At 50.6% G+C, this 19,289-nt stretch overlaps 1 protein-coding gene across 2 annotated transcripts; it reads left to right on the forward strand.

The window, feature by feature from the left end:
• The first annotated feature begins 313 nt into the window (after positions 1-313).
• On the forward strand, positions 314-14,146 carry PLAUR (plasminogen activator, urokinase receptor). 2 transcript variants are annotated; one of them, XM_019434551.2, is made up of 7 exons: positions 314-624; positions 2,405-2,515; positions 3,940-4,080; positions 10,371-10,529; positions 11,093-11,227; positions 12,356-12,502; positions 13,576-14,146. In XM_019434551.2, exons 1-7 carry the CDS (start codon positions 567-569, stop codon positions 13,827-13,829), a joined length of 1,005 nt encoding a protein of 334 aa, XP_019290096.1. In that variant the 5' UTR covers positions 314-566; the 3' UTR covers positions 13,830-14,146. The 2 variants fall into 2 exon arrangements, with proteins under 2 accessions (XP_019290096.1, XP_019290095.1); XM_019434550.2 differs by having other exon boundaries at positions 316-624; positions 3,937-4,080.
• Positions 14,147-19,289: the final 5,143 nt, after the last annotated feature.

Genomic DNA, 19,289 nt, shown 5'->3' on the forward strand with positions numbered 1-19,289 from the left:
CAATTTCTCGCATAACCGCAAAACCATTTTCATAACAGCAAGATCTACTTTTTTGGCTCAAGTGTTTTAAGGCAAATTAGAGACATTACATTATTCCACCTCCAAATATTCCCGCGTGCATCTCTAATGATAAAGACATTTCCCCACATAACCACAACACCATTATCCCTTCTCACAAAACTAACAGAAATCGTTAACAATAACTGATGATCAAATGTCCCATCAGGAGTTTTAACCGGCCCGCTGAGGTCCTTCGCTCGAGGCCCCATAGCAGGAAGCAGGAGAATTGGAATTTGCACCTCGGCTGACTGGAGACGGCCCGTGACCACTACACATGAGTCAGAGCAGAGCCAGCCCCCCTACTCCTGGCCGGCCGCGCCCTGGCAAAGGAAGTTTTTGAGGAGGAGGGGTGTGGGGGGAGGAGAGGGAGTCACCCACGCATCTGGGGCTGACTCGCTCTTTCGCAAAATCTCTGGGAGGAGCCCCGGGGCCACAAAACTGTCTCCTTCCCCAGGCCAGACTGAGAGGTGCAGGGAGGCCGCCGACAGGACCTGCTGCCACCAGACATGGGCCGCCCGCTGCTGCTGTCGCTGCTGCTGCTGCTGTTTCAGACCTGCATTCCAGGTAGGGACTGGATGCCGGAACCTCTGAGCGGGGAGCTGGGTCTTGAACTTAGAGGAGAGGGTGGGGGAGGGCGGTGGCCTCAGAGTTCGACGGGTTGGAGGGCGAGGGCTCAGTCTCCAGCACCCCCCACCCACACACTCAAATAATAATCCTGCTGTCTGCAGCCCCACACAGCACCGTACCCGGCCCACAGTAGGTGCTCAGGCAATATTAGTCGAGCGAAGGCGTGTAGTTAACCACAGCCACCGTTGAGTGAGTGCGTTCTTTATTCCGGCCGCTCTTCTAAGCGCTTTCCTTGCAATTTCAAACTGGACGGGCTGGACTAGTCTTGGCCCTGCTTCAGAGAAGGAAACCGGCACAGAGAGGTTAAGTAACCGGTCCGAGGTCACACAGCCAGCCCTTGAGTAAGTGGGATTCTGACCCCGCAGCAGGAACGTTGCGCAGACTTCTCCACGCTGTCGGATCTCCCCCCACCGACCAGCCGCTTGAAAGACAGGGAGGACGGAGCTTCATTTTACCAGAGGTCTAGGGAGGCCGAACGTCGCGGAGGCAGGGGCTTGGGATCCAGGGCTTGTCCCTCGAACCTCGAGGACCTTTGCTTTCACTGTCCCCTGGCCGACGCTACCCTCTCTACTCTTTTTCCCCGGAAATGTACCGGAGAGGGTTGAAAAGCGAGAGGAAATTGAGAAGGAACTGAGTCAAGGCGGGGCGGGAACGGGGGTTGCGGGGTGGTTCGACACTGAATAACCCGAAAAGCTCTCCGGATCATTCGTGGCCAAGAATGAGTAATGACTCCAGGGGAGTGCGAATTTGGGGTGGGGAAGGGACCCACTGCAGGGGAGGCCTGGTAGGCGGGGATAGGAGCTGGGGCGGAGCTAGTGGGCGGAGTTATAACCGCAGGACGTGGAGCGGGCTGGGGCTAGAACCTCGGGAGGAACTGGCGGGCGGGGAGAGAGCTTCGTGGGAGGAGCCTGTGGGCGGGGAGAGAGCTTCGGGGAAGGGGCCGGTGGGCGGGGAGAGAGCTTCGGGGAAGGGGCCGGTGGGCGGGGAGAGAGCTTCGTGGGAGGAGCCTGTGGGCGGGGAGAGAGCTTTGGGGGAGGAGCCTGTGGGCGGGGAGAGCGCTTCGGGGGAGGAGCTCACGGTGAGCCCGGAGAGAACTTAGACCGAGGCTACAGTAGTGGGGGTTAGAACCTCCAGAGGTCTGGTGGGCGGAGTTAGAACTTTGGCCTGGGCTGATGGTCGGGGAGAGAACTTTGGGAAAAGAGTAGAGTTTGGGGTCGTTAACGGGGGGATAGTTGGTGGAAGGCACGGGGAAGTGGGGTAGAAGGAAGATCAGCTGCAGTAGGGTGAGCGTAGACCGCCCCTCGGAGAGCTTGAGAGGCAGAATAGACCGAGGCCCGGTGCGGTGGGGGGAAGCACCTAAACTGCAGTTAGGCTAGACGGTCCAGATGGACAGAGGGTGAGGACTGGACTTTCAGGATTGGCCCCCGCGTGGGTACCGAATTCAAGGGAAAATGAGCCAGGGCGGGACTTTAGAGAGGTATTGTGGGCGGGGATAGAACTTTAGGGTAGGGGGACGTAGATACAACGTGGGGCTAGAGATAGACTGGAAGCAGCTGGCCTGAACCCAGTGTTGTAACTAAAGGTCGGGCCGAACGCGGAGCATAAACTTGAGTGCACAGGGCCTGGAGACTTGGTCCCGGTATTGGGGCATGAAGGGGCAAGGGGGGACCCTGGCACGGAGCTATAACAATCTTTCCTCTCCTCTTTCTTCCCCCAGCCTCCTGGGGCCTGCAGTGCATGCTGTGTGGGAGGACCGGGAAGTGCCAGGTGGAAGAGTGTGCCCCGGGCCAGGACCTCTGCAGGACCACGGTCATGCGCATGTGGGAAGGTGAGATTCCCGCACTTGGTTCCTGCAGGGAACTCGAGTGGCCAAGAACCCTCATCTCACCAGTAATCAGGGAAGTGCAAAGGAAAAAGACAAGGAGACCCCATTTCACACCCACCAGATTGACAAGCATTCGAAACACTGACAAAGCAAAGAATGGATGAGAATGTGAGGCTGCAGACCCTGTTAATAGCGGGGGTAAATTGGTGCATCCCCCGCAAAGACCAATTTGGCAATATCTCGTACAGGTGAAGATTAGCATACCCCACAGCCAGCAGTTCAACTCCTAGGAATATAGAAAGCCCGAAGAACCTTGGACACACGTGCCCAGAGACACGTGTATAAGAAGGTTCTCAGCAGTGACGTCTGTGATACAGATTAGTCATCAGCAGAGGAGAAACATGGCATAAGCACACAATGGAATGCTGCAGGCAGTTTAAATGAAGGAACTAGAGCTGTAGGCATTAAAGTGGATACATCTCAAAAAACATAAGGTTGAGAGAGAAAAAGCACGTTGCAGAGTATGATACCTTTTAATGTAAATAGTATGTAACAATATACAATAAATAAACACTGCCCAAATAAACAACAGTATGTTAGGCACACCCAGTGTGAGAATTGTCTGTGCCAGTAGTTGCTTCTGGGCAGGGCATAAGGGCAATGGATGTGGGGGAGTGATCAGGAGACTTTAAATGTATCTTAAAAAAAATTTTTTTTAATGTTTTTATTTATTTTGGAAACAGAGAGAGACAGAGCATGAGCAGGGGCGGGGCAGAGAGAGAGGGAGACACAGAATCCAAAGCAGGCTCCAGGCTCTGAGCTGTCAGCACAGAGGCCCGACGCGGGGTTCGAACTCACAGGCTGAGATCATGACCTGAGCTGAAGTCAGACGCTTAACCGACTGAGCCACCCAGGCACCCCTAAATGTATCTTTTAAATTTAAGTTCCTTTTTAAAAATATCTGAAACAAAATGCTAATACTTTATAAAGTTTGGTGACAGATACACAATATTTACTATATCACTCTCTTATACTATTTGGCAAGCTTGTAACATTTTCCTTTAAAAATTCCTATTAGAGAGGAGCCTGGGTGGCTCAGTTGGTGGAGCATTTGAGTCTTGATCTCAGCATCGTGAGTTCAAGCCCAGCGTTGGGCATGCAGCCTGCTTAAAAAAAAAAAAAAATCCTATTAGAGGCATCTCACTGCTAAGCTGGGCAGGAGGGGTAGATGGATCCAGAAGTTCTCCACAACAGTGTTGTCCCTAAGAGAGAGTAGGTTCTCTGTGCTGGGAGGGGGAGAGGGGAGACAGCTGGCCCCAAGAGAAGAGGTCAGCCCTGGAAGTGGGTGACCATATGACCAGGAGTATCACAGGCCGGTTGAGCCCAGTGGAGCCTTTGGGGTGACAGAGACGCATTCCTCACAGTAGGTGACGAGCTGGAGGTGGTGGAGAGAGGCTGTGCTCACCCAGAGAAAAGCAACAGGACCATGAGCTATCGGACAGGCGTGAAGATCATCACTCTTACGGAGGCCGTGTGTGGGTCTGACTTGTGCAACCGACCCAGAGCTGGTGAGTTGGGCAGCCCTTGCCGTCCCCGACCCCCGCACCATCTCTGACTTAAACTCGTCCTTCTCCTGATCCTGTCCCCACCAGCCCCCATGCAAATGCCCGTCTAACAAAAAGCCTTAGAAAGGCTCAAGTTCCCACAGGAGAGGGTAGGAAGCAACGGATCCATGTTGCTTGGTCATGCATGCCGTTTCCTCTTTCTGGACCTGGTGAGGAAGGAAATTGGCTAAGTCCAGACCAGTCACAATGACGTCAGTTAAGCAGAGCACCTGCGTTTGCACTGTTTCTTGTTCATCCTTCCTGACCTCAAACTTCCATCTGTTGGCGGGGACTGAATCAGATGTTTATTTTCTTTCTTTTTTTTTTTTTTTAATTTTTTTAACGTTTATTTATTTTTGAGACAGAGAGAGAGCATGAACGGGGGAGGGTCAGAGAGAGAGGAAGACACAGAATCTGAAACAGGCTCCAGGCTCTGAGCTGTCCACACAGAGCCCGACGCAGGGCTCGAACCCACGAACTGTGAGATCCTGACCTGAGCCGAAGTCGGACGCTTAACCGACTGAGCCACCCAGGCGCCCCCAGATGTTTATTTTCAGGGAAGGGTCACTAGCATCATCTTGCTGTTAGATTTGCATAAGGAAAGCACTAATAATGGAGTAGACTCAATTAATTCTAATTAATTAGATAATTAATATTCAAAATATTATTTTGAATAATATTCAAAATATTGAATATTGCAGATAATTCAAAATATTGAATATTGCAGATAATATTCAAAATATTTAACGATATCAGTTGATGCATAAGGCACTGACCAGTCAGAACAGACTCCTGGAGCACCCCCCTCCCACCTTAGCTGATGAATCTTGGGAACATAGGGTTCTAAAGAGAGAGTTGGCGGGGGGGTGCCTGGGTGGTTCAGTCGGTTAAGCATCTGAGCATTCAGCTCAGGTCATGATCTCACGGTTCGTGGGTTCAAGCCCCGCGTCAGGCTCTGTGCTGACAATTCAGAGCCTGGAGCCTGCTTCAGATTCTGTGTCTCCCTCTCTCTCTGCTCCTCCCCCATTCATGCTTTCTCTCCCTCTCTCTCTCTCTCTCTCAAAAATAAATAAACATTACAAAAAAAAAAATTTTAAGGAAATAAAGAGAGAGTTGGGAGTGGCCAGGGGTCCACCAGCAAGCTTGGGGCAGCAGCTGTCAATTCAGTAATTTAGTAAGTAGTAAAACTATACCAGCCCCATTTCTAAGGCCATTTTATCCTGCAGGCGGTGACTGGAATAGTTGGTTAAACCCCATCCTGTACTTATGTGATACTGGGGATACAGAGGTGACCGGGACAGCTTTGGGCCTTACCACTGGGCTTACAGTCCAGTGGGGTGGGAGTGGGGGTGAGAGACCCATCACCAGACAGTGACTGCTAAGATTAGTCAGCGCCAGGATGGGGAAACAGATCAGAGGGGTCAGAGCTGTAATGGGGAAACATAGTCCAGAACTTTCAGGGCTGAGATAAAGGAAACAGACACCAGAGTGATCGGGGCCGGGAGGCATGAAGCGTTGGGGCTGTGGGACCCTTGGGGGGAAATACTGGACTCAGGTCAGGGAAGTCTTCCTACAGGAAGCAATGACTAGGCTGGATCTTGAGGGATGAGTAGGAGTCAGATTATTAAAAAGACAGTGGGTAGGGGCGCCTGGGTGGCGCAGTCGGTTAAGCGTCCGACTTCAGCCAGGTCACGATCTCGCGGTCCGTGAGTTCGAGCCCCGCGTCGGGCTCTGGGCTGATGGCTCAGAGCCTGGAGCCTGTTTCCGATTCTGTGTCTCCCTCTCTCTCTGCCCCTCCCCCGTTCATGCTCTGTCTCTCTCTGTCCCAAAAATAAATTAAAAACGTTGAAAAAAAAAATTTTAGAATGTCAGCCATGCAGATGGAGAGAAGGGGGGTGGGTTGAAGAAGGGTTTAGCAGAGAGGGCACCCAGGTGACTCCATCGGTTGAGTATCTGACTCTTGGTTTCAGCTCAGGTCATGATCTCGAGGTTTGTGAGTTCGAGCCCCACATCAGGGTCTGTGCTGACAGTGTGGAGCCTGCTTGGGACTCTCTCTCTCCCTCTGTCTCTCCGTTCCTTCCTCACTCATGCTGTCTGTCTGTCTCTAAATAAATAAATAAATAAATAAATAAATAAATAAATAAACAAAAAGTTTTTTTAATTTTTATTCATTTTTGAGAGAGAGAGAGACAGACAGAGCATGAACGAGGGAGGGAGGGAGAGAGAGAGAGAGGGAGGGAGACACAGAATCCGAAGCAGGCTCCAGGCTCTGAGCTGTCAGCACAGAGCCTGACTCAGGGCCCGAACTCACGAACCGAGAGATCATGACCCGAGCTGAAGTCGGCTGCTCAACCAACTGAGGCACCCAGGTGCTCCCATAAATAAATATTCTTTAAAAAAGAACTATTTAGCAGGTAGATGAGCGGGACTTAGTGATGGATTAGACATGGAGGTTGGTTTGCAGTTGTGGTCATGATGGGATCACATGTATTGGACTAATCTGCCAGTCACAGCCAGAAAAGCTGGACAAATTATAAATAATTATTTGAGGTCACTGGAGAGCAGCAAATGAAGAGAGGAAGTTGAGATGCTACGATCCTTGAAATAAGGGAAGCACAGAAGTTGAGTTATGCAGACAAGCTGGGTGTTTCCTTGGGTGCACTTTCCCATTCACTGTTGAGGAGAGGAAATAGAACCCAAATAAGGGAGATCATCACTAGGCTGAGCAGACAAGGGTCAGAGTCTAGGGCTGCCAGAGTGTCTAGAAAATGAGTGGTAAAATCCTGGAACACATGGAACCACAGAAAAGGGAGTCCCCAGATTTGCAAACTTCTTTTAAGTCATTGGCAGGCTGTATGTGCATAGGGTGAAACTCCAAGAAACTCAGCAGAAAATAGTATCTGGGAAGTTACAGAACTGAGCAAAGATTCCAGCAGGCATATGATGCTGGAAAGACCAAAGTTGCCAAGTTGGAGAGAGAGAGGCCTTGGTAACCACCCCACGCTTTCCTCTCAGTCCACACCCGAGGCGTAAGGGCAAAACTGAAATAGACCAGCCCTAAAAATGCCTACATCTGATCGTCAGCAGGAAGAAAACCTACCCCTTTCGGGAAGAAAATAACATTATTTAGAGCCTTTACAAATTTTCATTGTGATGTCTGGCATCTAATCAAAACTTACAAGGTACCCCGAAGAAAATAAAAAGGACCAATTAACAGGAAACCAAGAGAAAAATCCAACAGTAGAAACAGACCCGTAACGATTCAGATAGTAGAATTATTAGACAGGGAAATTTATTTATTTATTTATTTATTTATTTATTTATTTATTTATTTAATTTTTTTTAACGTTTATTTATTTTTGAGACAGAGAGAGACAGAGCATGAATGGGGGAGGGTCAGAGAGGGAGACACAGAATCCGAAACAGGCTCCAGGCTCCGAGCTGTCAGCACAGAGCCCGACGTGGGGCTCGAACTCACGGACCGCAAGATCATGACCTGAGCCGAAGTCGGACGCTTAACCGACTGAGCCACCCAGGGGCCCCGACAGGGAAATTTAAAATAGCCATAATCAGGGCACCTGGGTGGCTCAGTCGGTTAAGCGTCCGACTTCGGCTCAGGTCTGATCTCACTGTTTGTGAGTTCAAGCCCCGCGTCGGGCTCTGTGCTGACAGCTCAGAGCCTGGAGCCTGCTCCGGGTTCTCTGTCTCCCTCTCTCTCTGACCCTCCCCCACTCGCACTCTGTGTGTCTCTCTCTCAAAAACAAACATTAAAAAAAATTTTTTTAATAAATAAATAAATAAGCCATGACCAACAGAGTCCAAAAAATAGAGAATAGGATAAATTTTAGCAGAAATGTGGGTGTCCGTTTTTTAAAAGAGTCAAACAGGAAATACAGAATAGTGACTGAAATTAACAGCCTAATAGATGTGCTTAAAAGATGTGTGCAGTGCGGCAAAAGGATTAAAGAGCTAGAAGACGGGGCAACTAGAAATATCCAAATTGATGCTGGATGCAGAGGATCAAGGAACCTGCCAGATGTCTGCCCTGGGGGACTGAAGAACGGGGCCACCTCAGAGATGTGGAATTCAGGAGCGAAGGACCAGTTTAGAGAAGAAGGAGAGCTCCCCTTGGGGCATGTAGCGATTCAGGTGTTTGAGGGATAGTCAGGGGGCCTCCAGGAAGCAGTTGGGTGTACGGATGTGGAGCTCAGAGAGAAGTCCTGCCTGGAGTGAGTTCCCAGCAAACACATGGAAATGAAATCAGGTCGATGGATAGGGTCCCCATGGGAGAGCGCGTACCGTGAGAAATGAAAACTGCCCGAGACAGAGCCCTGAGGATCACCCACATTTAGAAGAATGAGATAGAAAAGTTCACCAGGGGACCCTAGAGTGGTATGAGAGTGGGGACGGCAATCAAACCCAATGGTGTTTGTTGTTGTTGTTGTTGTTTTCATGGAAGTTCATGTTGGAATTTTAGTTACTTTTCTTTAGGGTTGGGGAAGATTTGGCTTTGGATGTAAATGATTCACCTAATTCCAGCAGCTGGCCTGCCAGTTGAGAGAGGGGCTGAGACCGTCCTCTCTCTGATGCAAGACTTGGCCCCAACTCAACTTGGATATTTGGGGTCAGGAAGGGGAGGGCATGCCAGGCTCAGGAATGGTGTCGGCCAAGGCCTGGGCAGAGGAAATGGCTATGGTGTTTCCAGGGAAAAATAATTCATCCTCTTGGCCTGGACTAGAAGGGGTGAGAGGCCGAGTTTTCACAGATCGATCAAGTGAGGCTTGGATCCCTGACACAACTGGGGAGTGTATTAATTATCTGTGGCCGCATTGCAGATTGTCCCAAAACTCGAAACAAAATTAAGCGTGTATTATTTCACAAAGTTTCTGAAGGTCAAGAATCTGGAAGTAACTTCCAGATGAATCTAGATGATTCTAGATGATTCTAGATCTTTCAGATGATGATTGCACAGATGATTCTAGATCTTTCATGTAGGTGTAGTCAAGGTGACTGCTGGCTCCAAAGGGAGCTTCACTCTCACGGACGATGTGATCCCGTGACTTGGGCAAAAGGCCTCAGTTCCTCGCCATGTAGACGAGTACGCGGAGTATTTGAGTGTCATAACAACGTGATAGCTGGATCCCCTCCAGACCAAGGAATCCAAGAGAGAGCCAGGGAGGAGTTGCAGTGCCTTTTATGATCTTGCACAAGAGTGATATGCCATCATTTCCACAATATTCCTCTTAGTTATACAGGTCAGCCCCTATAAGGGCACGCATACCAGGAGCGAGGGGTCCTGGGGGCTCGGAGATTGGCTACCACAGGGAATGATAGCAGAGTTTTGATCAATTGTTGATTCATTCATTTAACAAATATTTATTGAATATCTTCTCTGGCCCTGGCCCTGTGCTGGGTGGTGTTGGGACAAGTTAATGATGGAGACATCCCCCCGGACCTACCCTGCTGGGGCTCCCAGGGAGGACCTAAAGTGGGCGTGGCTGGAAGGGGACCCCAGAGGGGTACCTGATCCGGCCTGGGAGGTGAGGGAGGACTTCTTAGAGGAGGTGAAATTTGAGATGATGCCTGAAAAATGAGTAGGAGGAGACAGGGAGAGTAGGGAACAAGGAAGCCTGTTCTGCCTGTACACTCAGGGGCTGTGGGAAGTTGTGGAGGGGTAGAGCCTGAGGGGCTAGTGGAGGGCGATGAGGCAGGAGAGGTGGCCAGGACCCAGACTTTGATGGGCCTTGAATGCCGTGCTGAGTAGCTTGGATTTTATTCTGAGGGCACTGGGGAGCCATGGAGGGGTTTTGCGCAGAGCAGAGGCAGAGTCGGATTCAAGTATTAGAAGCATCCAAGTTCTGTGCTGAGAGCTCAGATTCTGTGTCTCCTTCTCTCTCTGCCCCTACCCTGCTCGTGCTCTGTCTCTCTGTCTCTCAAAATTGAATAAATGTTAAAAAAAAAAATTAGAAGCATCCTTTTAGGGCTGTGTGGGGATGCACTTGGTGGGGTTGGGGGGCAAGAATGGAAACCAGAAGGCCAAAGACAAACCTGGTGTTGAAGGCGGTCTGACCTGGTCATGGGGCTGGAAGGGAGGGGATGGATGCTAGAAAGATTCAGGAGGTGGGATGGGCAGGGCTTTGATGATTGGCTGAAGGGTGAGATGAAGAGGAATTGACGCTAAAGTGAGTCTTCAAGGGAACTAGATCTCCGGGACTCTCCCAGGGAGTCTCACCCTCCCGCCCCTCCCCAAACAGGTCGGCCTCCCACCTTTCCCCGAACCCGAAGCCGTTACCTTGAATGTGTTTCCTGCGCCTCATCAGACCTGAGCTGTGAGAGAGGCTGGGTCCAGAGCCTGCAATGCCGCAGTCCTGGAGAACAGTGCCTGGAGGTGGTGACCCACCGGACCCTGGAAGGTGAGCCCCAACCCACCAGCAGCTCCTCCTCCCTGCTTTGTCCCGTCCCAAGGCTGCACTTAACAACCACCCCAGAATAACAAGCATTTAAGCAAGGCAGAAAGTTAATTCTGTCACACAAAAGTCTAGTGATCCAAAGTCCTGGGCCACTAGGACAGTTCTACAGTCACCAGGAACCCAGATGCCTTCTCGTCTCTGCTTCCATTCTCAAGATTGCCTCATAGTCCAAGATGGCTGCCAGAGCTCCAGACCTCATGTCCAAGTTCTAGGAAGAAGAATGAGAAAAAGGGACCAAAAAATAGGCACTTTTCCTTTCGTGAGGGTTCTCCTTTCTGGAAGTCGCATAAAATCTATTTATATCACATTGGCCAGAACTCAGTCATATGACTACACCTGTGGCGGGTGGAAAATGTGTCTTTTGGCTAGATAATGGCTGCCCCAAATAAGATGAGGGTCCTGTAATGAACCGCGAAGCAGGAAACGGGCAGATGACTGCTGCCGTGGGCAAACCCAGTCTCAGCCCTGGCCAGTAGCCTGATCTCTCTCTCCTCTGCCCCCTACAGGCAGTCCAAGGGATGAGCACCACACCCGCGGCTGTGGCAACCTTCCTGGCTGCCCAGGCCCCACTGGCTTCCACAACAACCACACCTTCCATTTCCTGCGGTGCTGTAACACCACCAAATGCAACGGGGGTCCAGGTGAGGGGCAAGGGACGCGCGCCACGCGAGGCCTGGGGTCGGGGCAGGGAGGTGTACCCAGGCTGCTGCCACTCACTCGCAGACCACCCCTCCTCTCTAGGTCTCTCCGTCCTCAAAGATGGGTTGTGTGGGAATTCGATGAGCCCGTCAAACCTTTACCAAGACCCATGCTTTATGCTTCCTAGAATCTTTCCACTGCTCACCTCCCTGGTCTGAGCCACCTGGAGCCCTTGCCTCCATTGTTACAGTAACCTTGCTGGCCCCCCTGCTTCCACTCCTGCACCCTACAGCCAGTGCCCAGCACAGCAGCAAGAGTGATTTCTTAAAAATGTAAACCAGAGCAAGCATGGGCCCCTCCTTCCTCAAGTCGCTGCGGCGACTTCCCCTTGCTCTCAGAATAAAATCCAAAGGCCGTCCTATGCCCTATGTGATCAGCACCTGTCTGCCTCACAGTCTGCACTGATCCAAACTCCATCCTGCCTCATGGCCTTTGCACATGCAGTGCCCTCTCCTCTAGGAACACGTCTCGCCCACGGGAGTTTGCCTAGCTGGCTACTTCTCATTTGTTAGGTCTCTGCTTTGAAGTATGGTCCTCGGGGAAACGTGTCCCTGTCCCTCCCCTCCAGTGTAATCCAGCTCCTTCATGTTATAAACCAGTACTGTCCAACAGAAGTTCTCACAGTGATGGAAATGTTCTATACCCGTGCCTTCCAATATGGTAGCCACTGCCTCATCTGGCCATTGAGCACTTGAAACGTGAACTGAACTTTGAATTGTAGTTAATACGAGCTAACTTCAGTGCCCATGTAAACAACCACACTTGGCTAGTGGCCACCATACTGGACAGGGTAGCTGGACTCTTTGGTCTTCCACAGCTGCTTGCCCAGTGCCTGGCCAGATGGGGGCTCAGGAGGAGCCGGGAGGTGGGATTTCTCTCAGAGGTTCTATAAAGAACCCGCCAGAAGAGAGTGCCGTTCAAATGCCTGACCACAAGGTGGCTCCAAGACATCTCTAGGCTGCGAGTTGACAGTTCTAGGGAGGTAATACCTGGAGGGACACCCCTCCACCCCACCTGCCCAGACCCCCGTGCTAATTTCCTTGGTTTCTGTGTCCTTGTCTTCTTCCAAGTTGTGGAGCTTCAAAACCTGCCTCTGAATGGCCTCCAGTGTTACAGCTGTGAGGGGAACAGCACCCATGGATGTTCCTCGGAAGAGACTTCCCTGACTGCCTGCCGTGGCCCCATGAGTCAATGTCTGGAAGCCACTGGCAGTAATGGTGAGCCCCTCTAGGAGGCTGGGAAAGGAGAGTGGTGGGTGGGAGGCTGTGGGCTAGAGGTCGCCCTGATAGAGATGGGTCTTCCTGTGGAAAAGGTAGGACTTCCTTTGGGAGGGTGCAAAGTGTAGTCAGGAATTAGGGCTTCCATTAGGAAATGGGTGTTTCAGCAACAGAATGTGGGCTTCTCTGGGGGCGGGGCTTCCCCAAGTGGGTGGGACTTCCTACGGACATCACGGGCTCCCATCCTGTGCCATCCTGGACCCGCCTCTCTATTCCAGTGGTTCTCCACGTTTTTCATCTCAAAATTTCCTCATTCTCTTAAAAACCATTACTTGTGTCCATGATCTCTGTAGATATTTACAGCATTAGAAGTGAAAAGTGAGATGTATTTATTAATTTATTTTAAAATAAAACTTCATCCCATCTGAACATATTTTTTATTTAAAAAAATTTTTTTAATGCCACTTTCCACAACGAAAACATTTAATGAGAAGACCGGCATGGGCCTACCGTTTTGCAAATATCTTTAATGCCTGGCTTAAGAGAAGACAGCTGGATCCTCCTATGGTTTTTTTTTTCACGTTTTTTTTTTAACTTTTATTTATTTTTGAGAGACAGAGACAGAGCACGAGCGGGGGAGGGGCAGAGAGAGAAGAAAACACAGAATCCAAAGCAGGCTCCAGGCTCCGAGCTGTCAGCACAGAGCCCGACGCGGAGCTGGAACTCACGAACCGTGAGATCATGACCTGAGCCAAAGTCGGACGCTTAACCGACTGAGCCACCCTGGGACCCCAGGAGCCTCCTATCTGCTTCTGTATTCAGTCGGCTGCAAGATCACATATCCCAGGGTTTCTGGAAAACCCCACTGCACACGTAAAAGAGCGGAAGAGCCAAATGCTGTTTTAACATTATTATGAGAATAATTTTGACTTCACACTTCCCCTGGAAGGGCCCGAGGGACCACATTTAAAACTGCCGCTTTCTTCAGGTGGCACCCACCACAAGGTGGCATGTCACCTGGGGAGAATTCCAGGCCTAGCCCCAGGAGCTCACACAGCCTTCTCTCTCCTCAGGCCTGGGCAACCCAAGCTACACAGTGAGAGGCTGTGCAACCCCCTCATGGTGCCAAAGTCTCCACGTGGCTGAAGCCTTCAGCCTGACCCATCTCAACGTCTCCTGCTGTTCTGGAAATGGCTGCAACCATCCAGTCCTGGATCGCCAGCCACGCACGGGGGGTGCCACCCGGCGTGGTCCTGCCCACCTCAGCCTCACCGTCACCCTGCTTATAAGTGCCAGACTATGGGGGGGCACTCTCCTCTGGACCTGAAGCCCACACTCCCCCTGCCCTGGCTGGATCCAGGGGAACCCTTTGCCCTTCCCTCGGCTTCCAGCGCTGCAGAATTGCTGTGTGACCTCAGGCCAGTGTGGCGCCCTCTGTGGGTCTCAGCCATCCCAGCTGTCAAGACACCTGTCTCACAGAGTTGCAGAACCAGAGGAGAAAAGCTGGAGATAGGCTGCAGGCCAGCGGGAGAGGTCTTGTCACATTAGTATTGTTGCACCATCGTTGTTATTATTAATTAATATTTGTTTTATTTAATATTTTATACTGAAGTAAAGATTTTTATACCAGTGAACAAGGCCCGATCTTCCCGTCTCTGTAGCATCTATCTTTGGGAGGATGAAGGCGGGGCGGGGGCACCTTTCCTGGAATCAGGGGTCACACTGCAGGACCGAGGCATTTGAGGCCCTAGCCTTGGGAACGATCCCATGTAGACTCCCACCCAAAGCCACCTCCACATCGATTTGTGGGCTCCAACTCGCTCACCCAAGCACTCACCTTCCAGTCTCTTCTCCCGAGCTCCAAAAGGTCAAGACTACTTTGTTGTTCTAAGGAGCAGCATCTGCCTCTCCCAGGGGGCTCTGAGACAGGAGATGAATGGGAGGGTTACTCTGATGGCCGGAGCTCCCTGGAGGCACTGCAGTGAGGAATAAGGACAGGATTACATCTCCACTGATGCCCTGGTGGCAGGAGATAGAGGCTGGGTTATATTTCCTAGGATGCCTTCAGACTGACCGAGAAAAAGACACAAATATCATCTCAATGGCACTCTGGGGGCACAACATTGAAGAATCCCATGCTTGCTGAGGCAAACCCGTAGAGACAAAATTACATTCCCCAGCACCCTATGGCTAATGAACAAAAGGATAAGACATCTTGCAAGGTATCTGGGGCAGGTAAGGGACAGGGTTTCCTTTTAGGACCTCCTCTAATCACACATCACTGATGGTCATTGTGGTGGCTTAACGAGGTGGGGTGGCATCTCCAGCTCTTGAACGTGAGTGGCTCTGTGACTGCTTTGGCCAACAGAAGGTGGTCTGGAAGCTATGTCATGCCGTGTTCTGGGCCCAGGCTTCAGGAACTGGCTCTGGGGAAGCCAGCTGCCATGTGAAAGTCCTCCTACACTGAGACTGCCATGCTCTGGGGACACCCACGCTATTCATACATGGATGCCATATGGGGAGAGAGCCCCAGATGTTCCAGCCAGCTCAGCCCAGACACCAGACAAGCGGGCAAAGGAGTGACCCCGGACATCGCGACCCCAGCTGACGTCATGTGCAGGAGAATCAGGACGCCCAGCTGTTTTCGTTTCCTAGGACTGCCAGAGTAACTACAAACTTTCGAAGCAAGTGGCTTCCAGCAACAGAAATTTATTCTCTGAGAGTTCTGGATACTAGAAGTTGGAAATCAAGGTATTGGCAGTAGATGTGCTCCTTCTAAAGTCGCTGGTGAAGAATCCTTCCTGGCCTCATCCTAGCTTCTGGGGGTTGCTGACAATCCTGGGTGTTCCTGGGCTTGGAGCCACACTACTCCAGTCCCTGCCTCTGTCATCACATGGCCTTCCTCTCAGTGAATGTGGCCGTGTGGCTCCAAATCTCTCTCGCTCCCTATAAGGACACCGGGTCATTGGATTTAGGGGCCCACCCTAATCCAGTGTGACGTCATCTTAAATCACATCTGCAAAGTCCCTATTTCCAAACAAGGTCACATTCGTACCTCCTAGGGGTTAGAACTTCAACGTATTTCTCAGTGGGGACAGGGACACAATTCGATCCACACCACCAGCCAGCAGCGAGAGCCAAGGTTTGAGATATATGGCCCCAAATGAACCATCCCACCCCCCCTACAGCTGTTTAAGCCAGCCCATTTGGGCCCCAGTTGATTGTGGGGCAAGATAGGCGCTGATCCTGCTGTGCCTTGCTCAAATTCCTGCCCCACAGAATCATAAAATAAAAAGGTGAGGGTTTTCCACCACTGAGTTTTAGGGCATTTTGTTATGCTGCTGTGGTTCACAGGAACAGTCAGTCACTGGTTTGGTTTTTTGCTAACTCTCCCCACTATAACCTCCAAAACGGGCAAGACCTTTATCGGCTCACTGCTGCTGTCTTCGCAGTATCTAGAAGAATAATGCCTGGAACGTGGCAGGTAATTAAGAAAGAAAGTAGGGAAGGAAGGAAGGAAAGATCACATCTTCTAGGGTATCGTGCAACAAAAACTGGGCTAGGGCTACGTCCTCTCCTGATTCCCAACAGCAGAGACAAGGCCAAGGTAACATTTTGTGAGACGCTCTAGAATGAAAATTGAGGGTAGTTTCACCTTTCCCACGATTCCCTACCACAGAGGTGGGAGGCGAGAACTACACCCACCATGATGCCCTACAGCAGAGATTGGAGGGGAAGGAATACATTTCCCATGATGCCTTACAGCAGGAATGGAGGCTAGGACTGCATCTCCCATGAGACCGTGGGGCAGAGGTTGGAGGCTAGGATTACACCTCCTGGCATGCCCTCCAGTAAGGATCAGAGGTTTGAAATACTCGTCCCACAATGAGTAGATCCCACAACAGCAGATATTGAGGCTCGGGGATACATTTCTCATAATGTTCTACACCGGAGCCTGTGATCAGGACCTCATCGTTAATGGCTCCCAGGTTTTTGTGGAGGGATTTCGGTTGCGAGAAATAAAACCTGTTTAAGCTGACTTAAGCAAAACGACAATGTTATTGGAAGTTTAGAATCCAAGCAAGAGCTAGTCTCTGGGCCTCACCAGGGACAAGAAACAGAATTGAAAAGCTGCGCGAAATCACAAGGCTGTCTCCCTTTTGCAGAATCTCTCTCTCTGTCTCTCTCCGACTGTGTGGTTTCCCTCGTGGGCTTCCGCTTTATTTTTCTGTCTCTCCACAGACCACCTTCTTCTGCTTCACACAGAGGAGCCAAATATGCCCTTGAAATGTCAAGCACCAAGAACTCCTCGTGTCCCGGTTCCAAACTGTTAGCTAGCAGACAGGTTCTGATGGGGTCTAGTTTGGGCCAGGCCTCTGCCTCTGACCCTCTCTGCTACACCCAGGGAAGTTCCTATCTAAGTCACTGCGTACAGTTGTTCAGGCTGTGAACAGGCATCCACCGCTCCTGCGGGCCTAGTATGCAGCCCACTCGGCCAGAGTGGGGAAAGTGACCCCTAGGAGAGAGATCCGACCACAAGGTTGGGGGAACAGCTGAAAAAGAAAACTATCACTTTAATCGTTAAGCTTTAATGCTTTAATCTGTAAGCAGGGCTGCCTCCATACATTCTATACGAATCAGAGGCAACATGGAGGCCAGGGATGTGTGTGATAGGGCACCCAACTCAGAATGGTTGAAACAAAGAAGAAATTGATTATCTTACATAACAAGCGATCATGAGTCAGGGCAGTGCCTGAGTTGACTAATTCTGCAATGTCCTGAAAGATCCATTCAGGCTTGTCCACCTCATGGCCTCAAGATGGCCGCTGCAATTCCAGACATCACACCCACATTCGGAGGCAATAACAAAAGGCCATCTCTTCGTGGGCCTCTTTTTTGAAACAAAGAAAGCTTAACCCAAAACTCCCAAGCCGACTTGCCCTCACATTGTGCTTGCCTGACTTGTTTCATACACCTATGCCTACAACGACCACTGGAAGAGGCCGTGGAACCACAATATTAGGCAAAAGTATATTTAGACCACACTCCTGAGCTTCCCTCACATCATCTGGCTATTAAAGAAAGGTGGATGCCTGAACAAAATCAGGATTCTCTTAAAAAGGAAAAAGAGGGAGGGAATGTGTAAGGAAAAAAAAAAAAAAAAACCACCCAGTTCTTCCTACTGTGTCTTTCTCCTGTGTGCCTCCTGTCCCTTCACTGCCACACTGTCGCTGCCACGCTCACAACACTTCTGTTCACCAAATGTGGGGGAGTTTTCCCCGCAGCAAGCGGTTCTCTGTGACCTGGGCCGGGTGTCCTACAACGTCACCCAATGTTGACGCAATCGGCCTGGAGATCGCGTCAGATCCCACAGGTTAAGGGCTCAGTCCCACAAACACACTCTCCACTTCAGATGCCAGTCACAAGGGCAGGTGGTCACCTGTGCTTCCCACCTACCGGTTAAAACCCAGAGGTTCCCATGACCCCCTCTTAGGGGTGGGTTAATTTGCTACAGTGGCTCATAGAATTGAGGGAAATAGTTTACTTATATTTACCAGTAGATTGTAAAAGGATATGACAAAGGATACAGATGAACATCCTGATGGAAGTGACTCATAGGACAAGGTTTATGGGAAGGGGCACGAAGCTTCTCCACGAGCACCACTAGCCCAGCACCTTCTCGTGCTCACCAACCTGGAGCACCCCCCCATCACATAGGCGTGATCGTTCTCTAACTCCATTTTTCACTCTCTCCCTTCTTGGCAGGGGGGGGCAGGATGGAAAATTCCAAGCTTCCCATCTCATCATGGCTTGCTTGCTCTATCCCAGGAACCAACTCTCACCTAGGAGCCATCCAGAAACCCACCCAGAGTCACCTCATTAAAACAAAAGACATTCTGGGGCGCCTGGGTAGCTCAGTCGGTGAAGCATCCGACTTTGGTTCAGGTCACGCTATCACGGTCGGTGGGTTCGAGCCCCGCTTCGGGCTCTGTGCTGACAGCTCAGAGCTTTGGATTTTGTCTCCCTCTCTCTGCCCCTCCCCCACTCACACTCTGTGTCTCTCAAAAATAAATAAACATTAAAAAAATTGGAAAAAAAAAAAAGACATTCCTATCGCCCAGGAAATTACAAGGCTTTCGGGAGCTCTGTGTCAGGAGCCAGGGGCAAAGACCATATATATACATATATTCGTATTATCTCACAGAATGATATCGAGTAAACAATTAACATCCAGTCTGCACCATCCCAACATTTCCAAAAATTTACAATGAGACCCAGTGAAAGGTTTTCTAGGAGCTTCTGGGGAAAAGTATTTCCCCACTCTGCTGAAGAAGCTTAAACCTCTTCTCCCCCTCTTTCTCTCTTCCCCTCCCCTCAGTCTCTATCAGTCTGGCTCTCTCCATCTCCATCTGTCTTGCTTTTTTCTCTCTCCAGATGAGAAGGAAAGGTGTGGTGGCCAGTCATCTTGCAACATGAGGGGAGCCACTTACCCTTAGGACAGAGAGACAGACGGGCCATGCTGAAGCCAGCTGTACCTGAGACTTTTTTCTATGTGGCCCAGTTCTGTTTCTCTGAAGCCACTTGGGTCGGATTTGCTGTCACCTGAATGAAAACCCCAATGGATAAAGTACCCTGGTGTCCACCACTCTCCTGATATCCTTGGAAGGGAAAAATGGCGGGGCCCAAAGAAGAGAGACGAGAACCAAACCAACATCTACTGGGGTGTCCTTCAGCTGAAGCAGGAGACGTTGGTTGGAGCCATGGGCAAGGGGACCTTTCTCGGGGC

This window comes from Panthera pardus, unplaced genomic scaffold, assembly GCF_024362965.1.
Source record: "Panthera pardus isolate Hobbes unplaced genomic scaffold, ASM2436296v1 HiC_scaffold_18, whole genome shotgun sequence".
Lineage (NCBI taxonomy): Eukaryota > Metazoa > Chordata > Mammalia > Carnivora > Felidae > Panthera > Panthera pardus.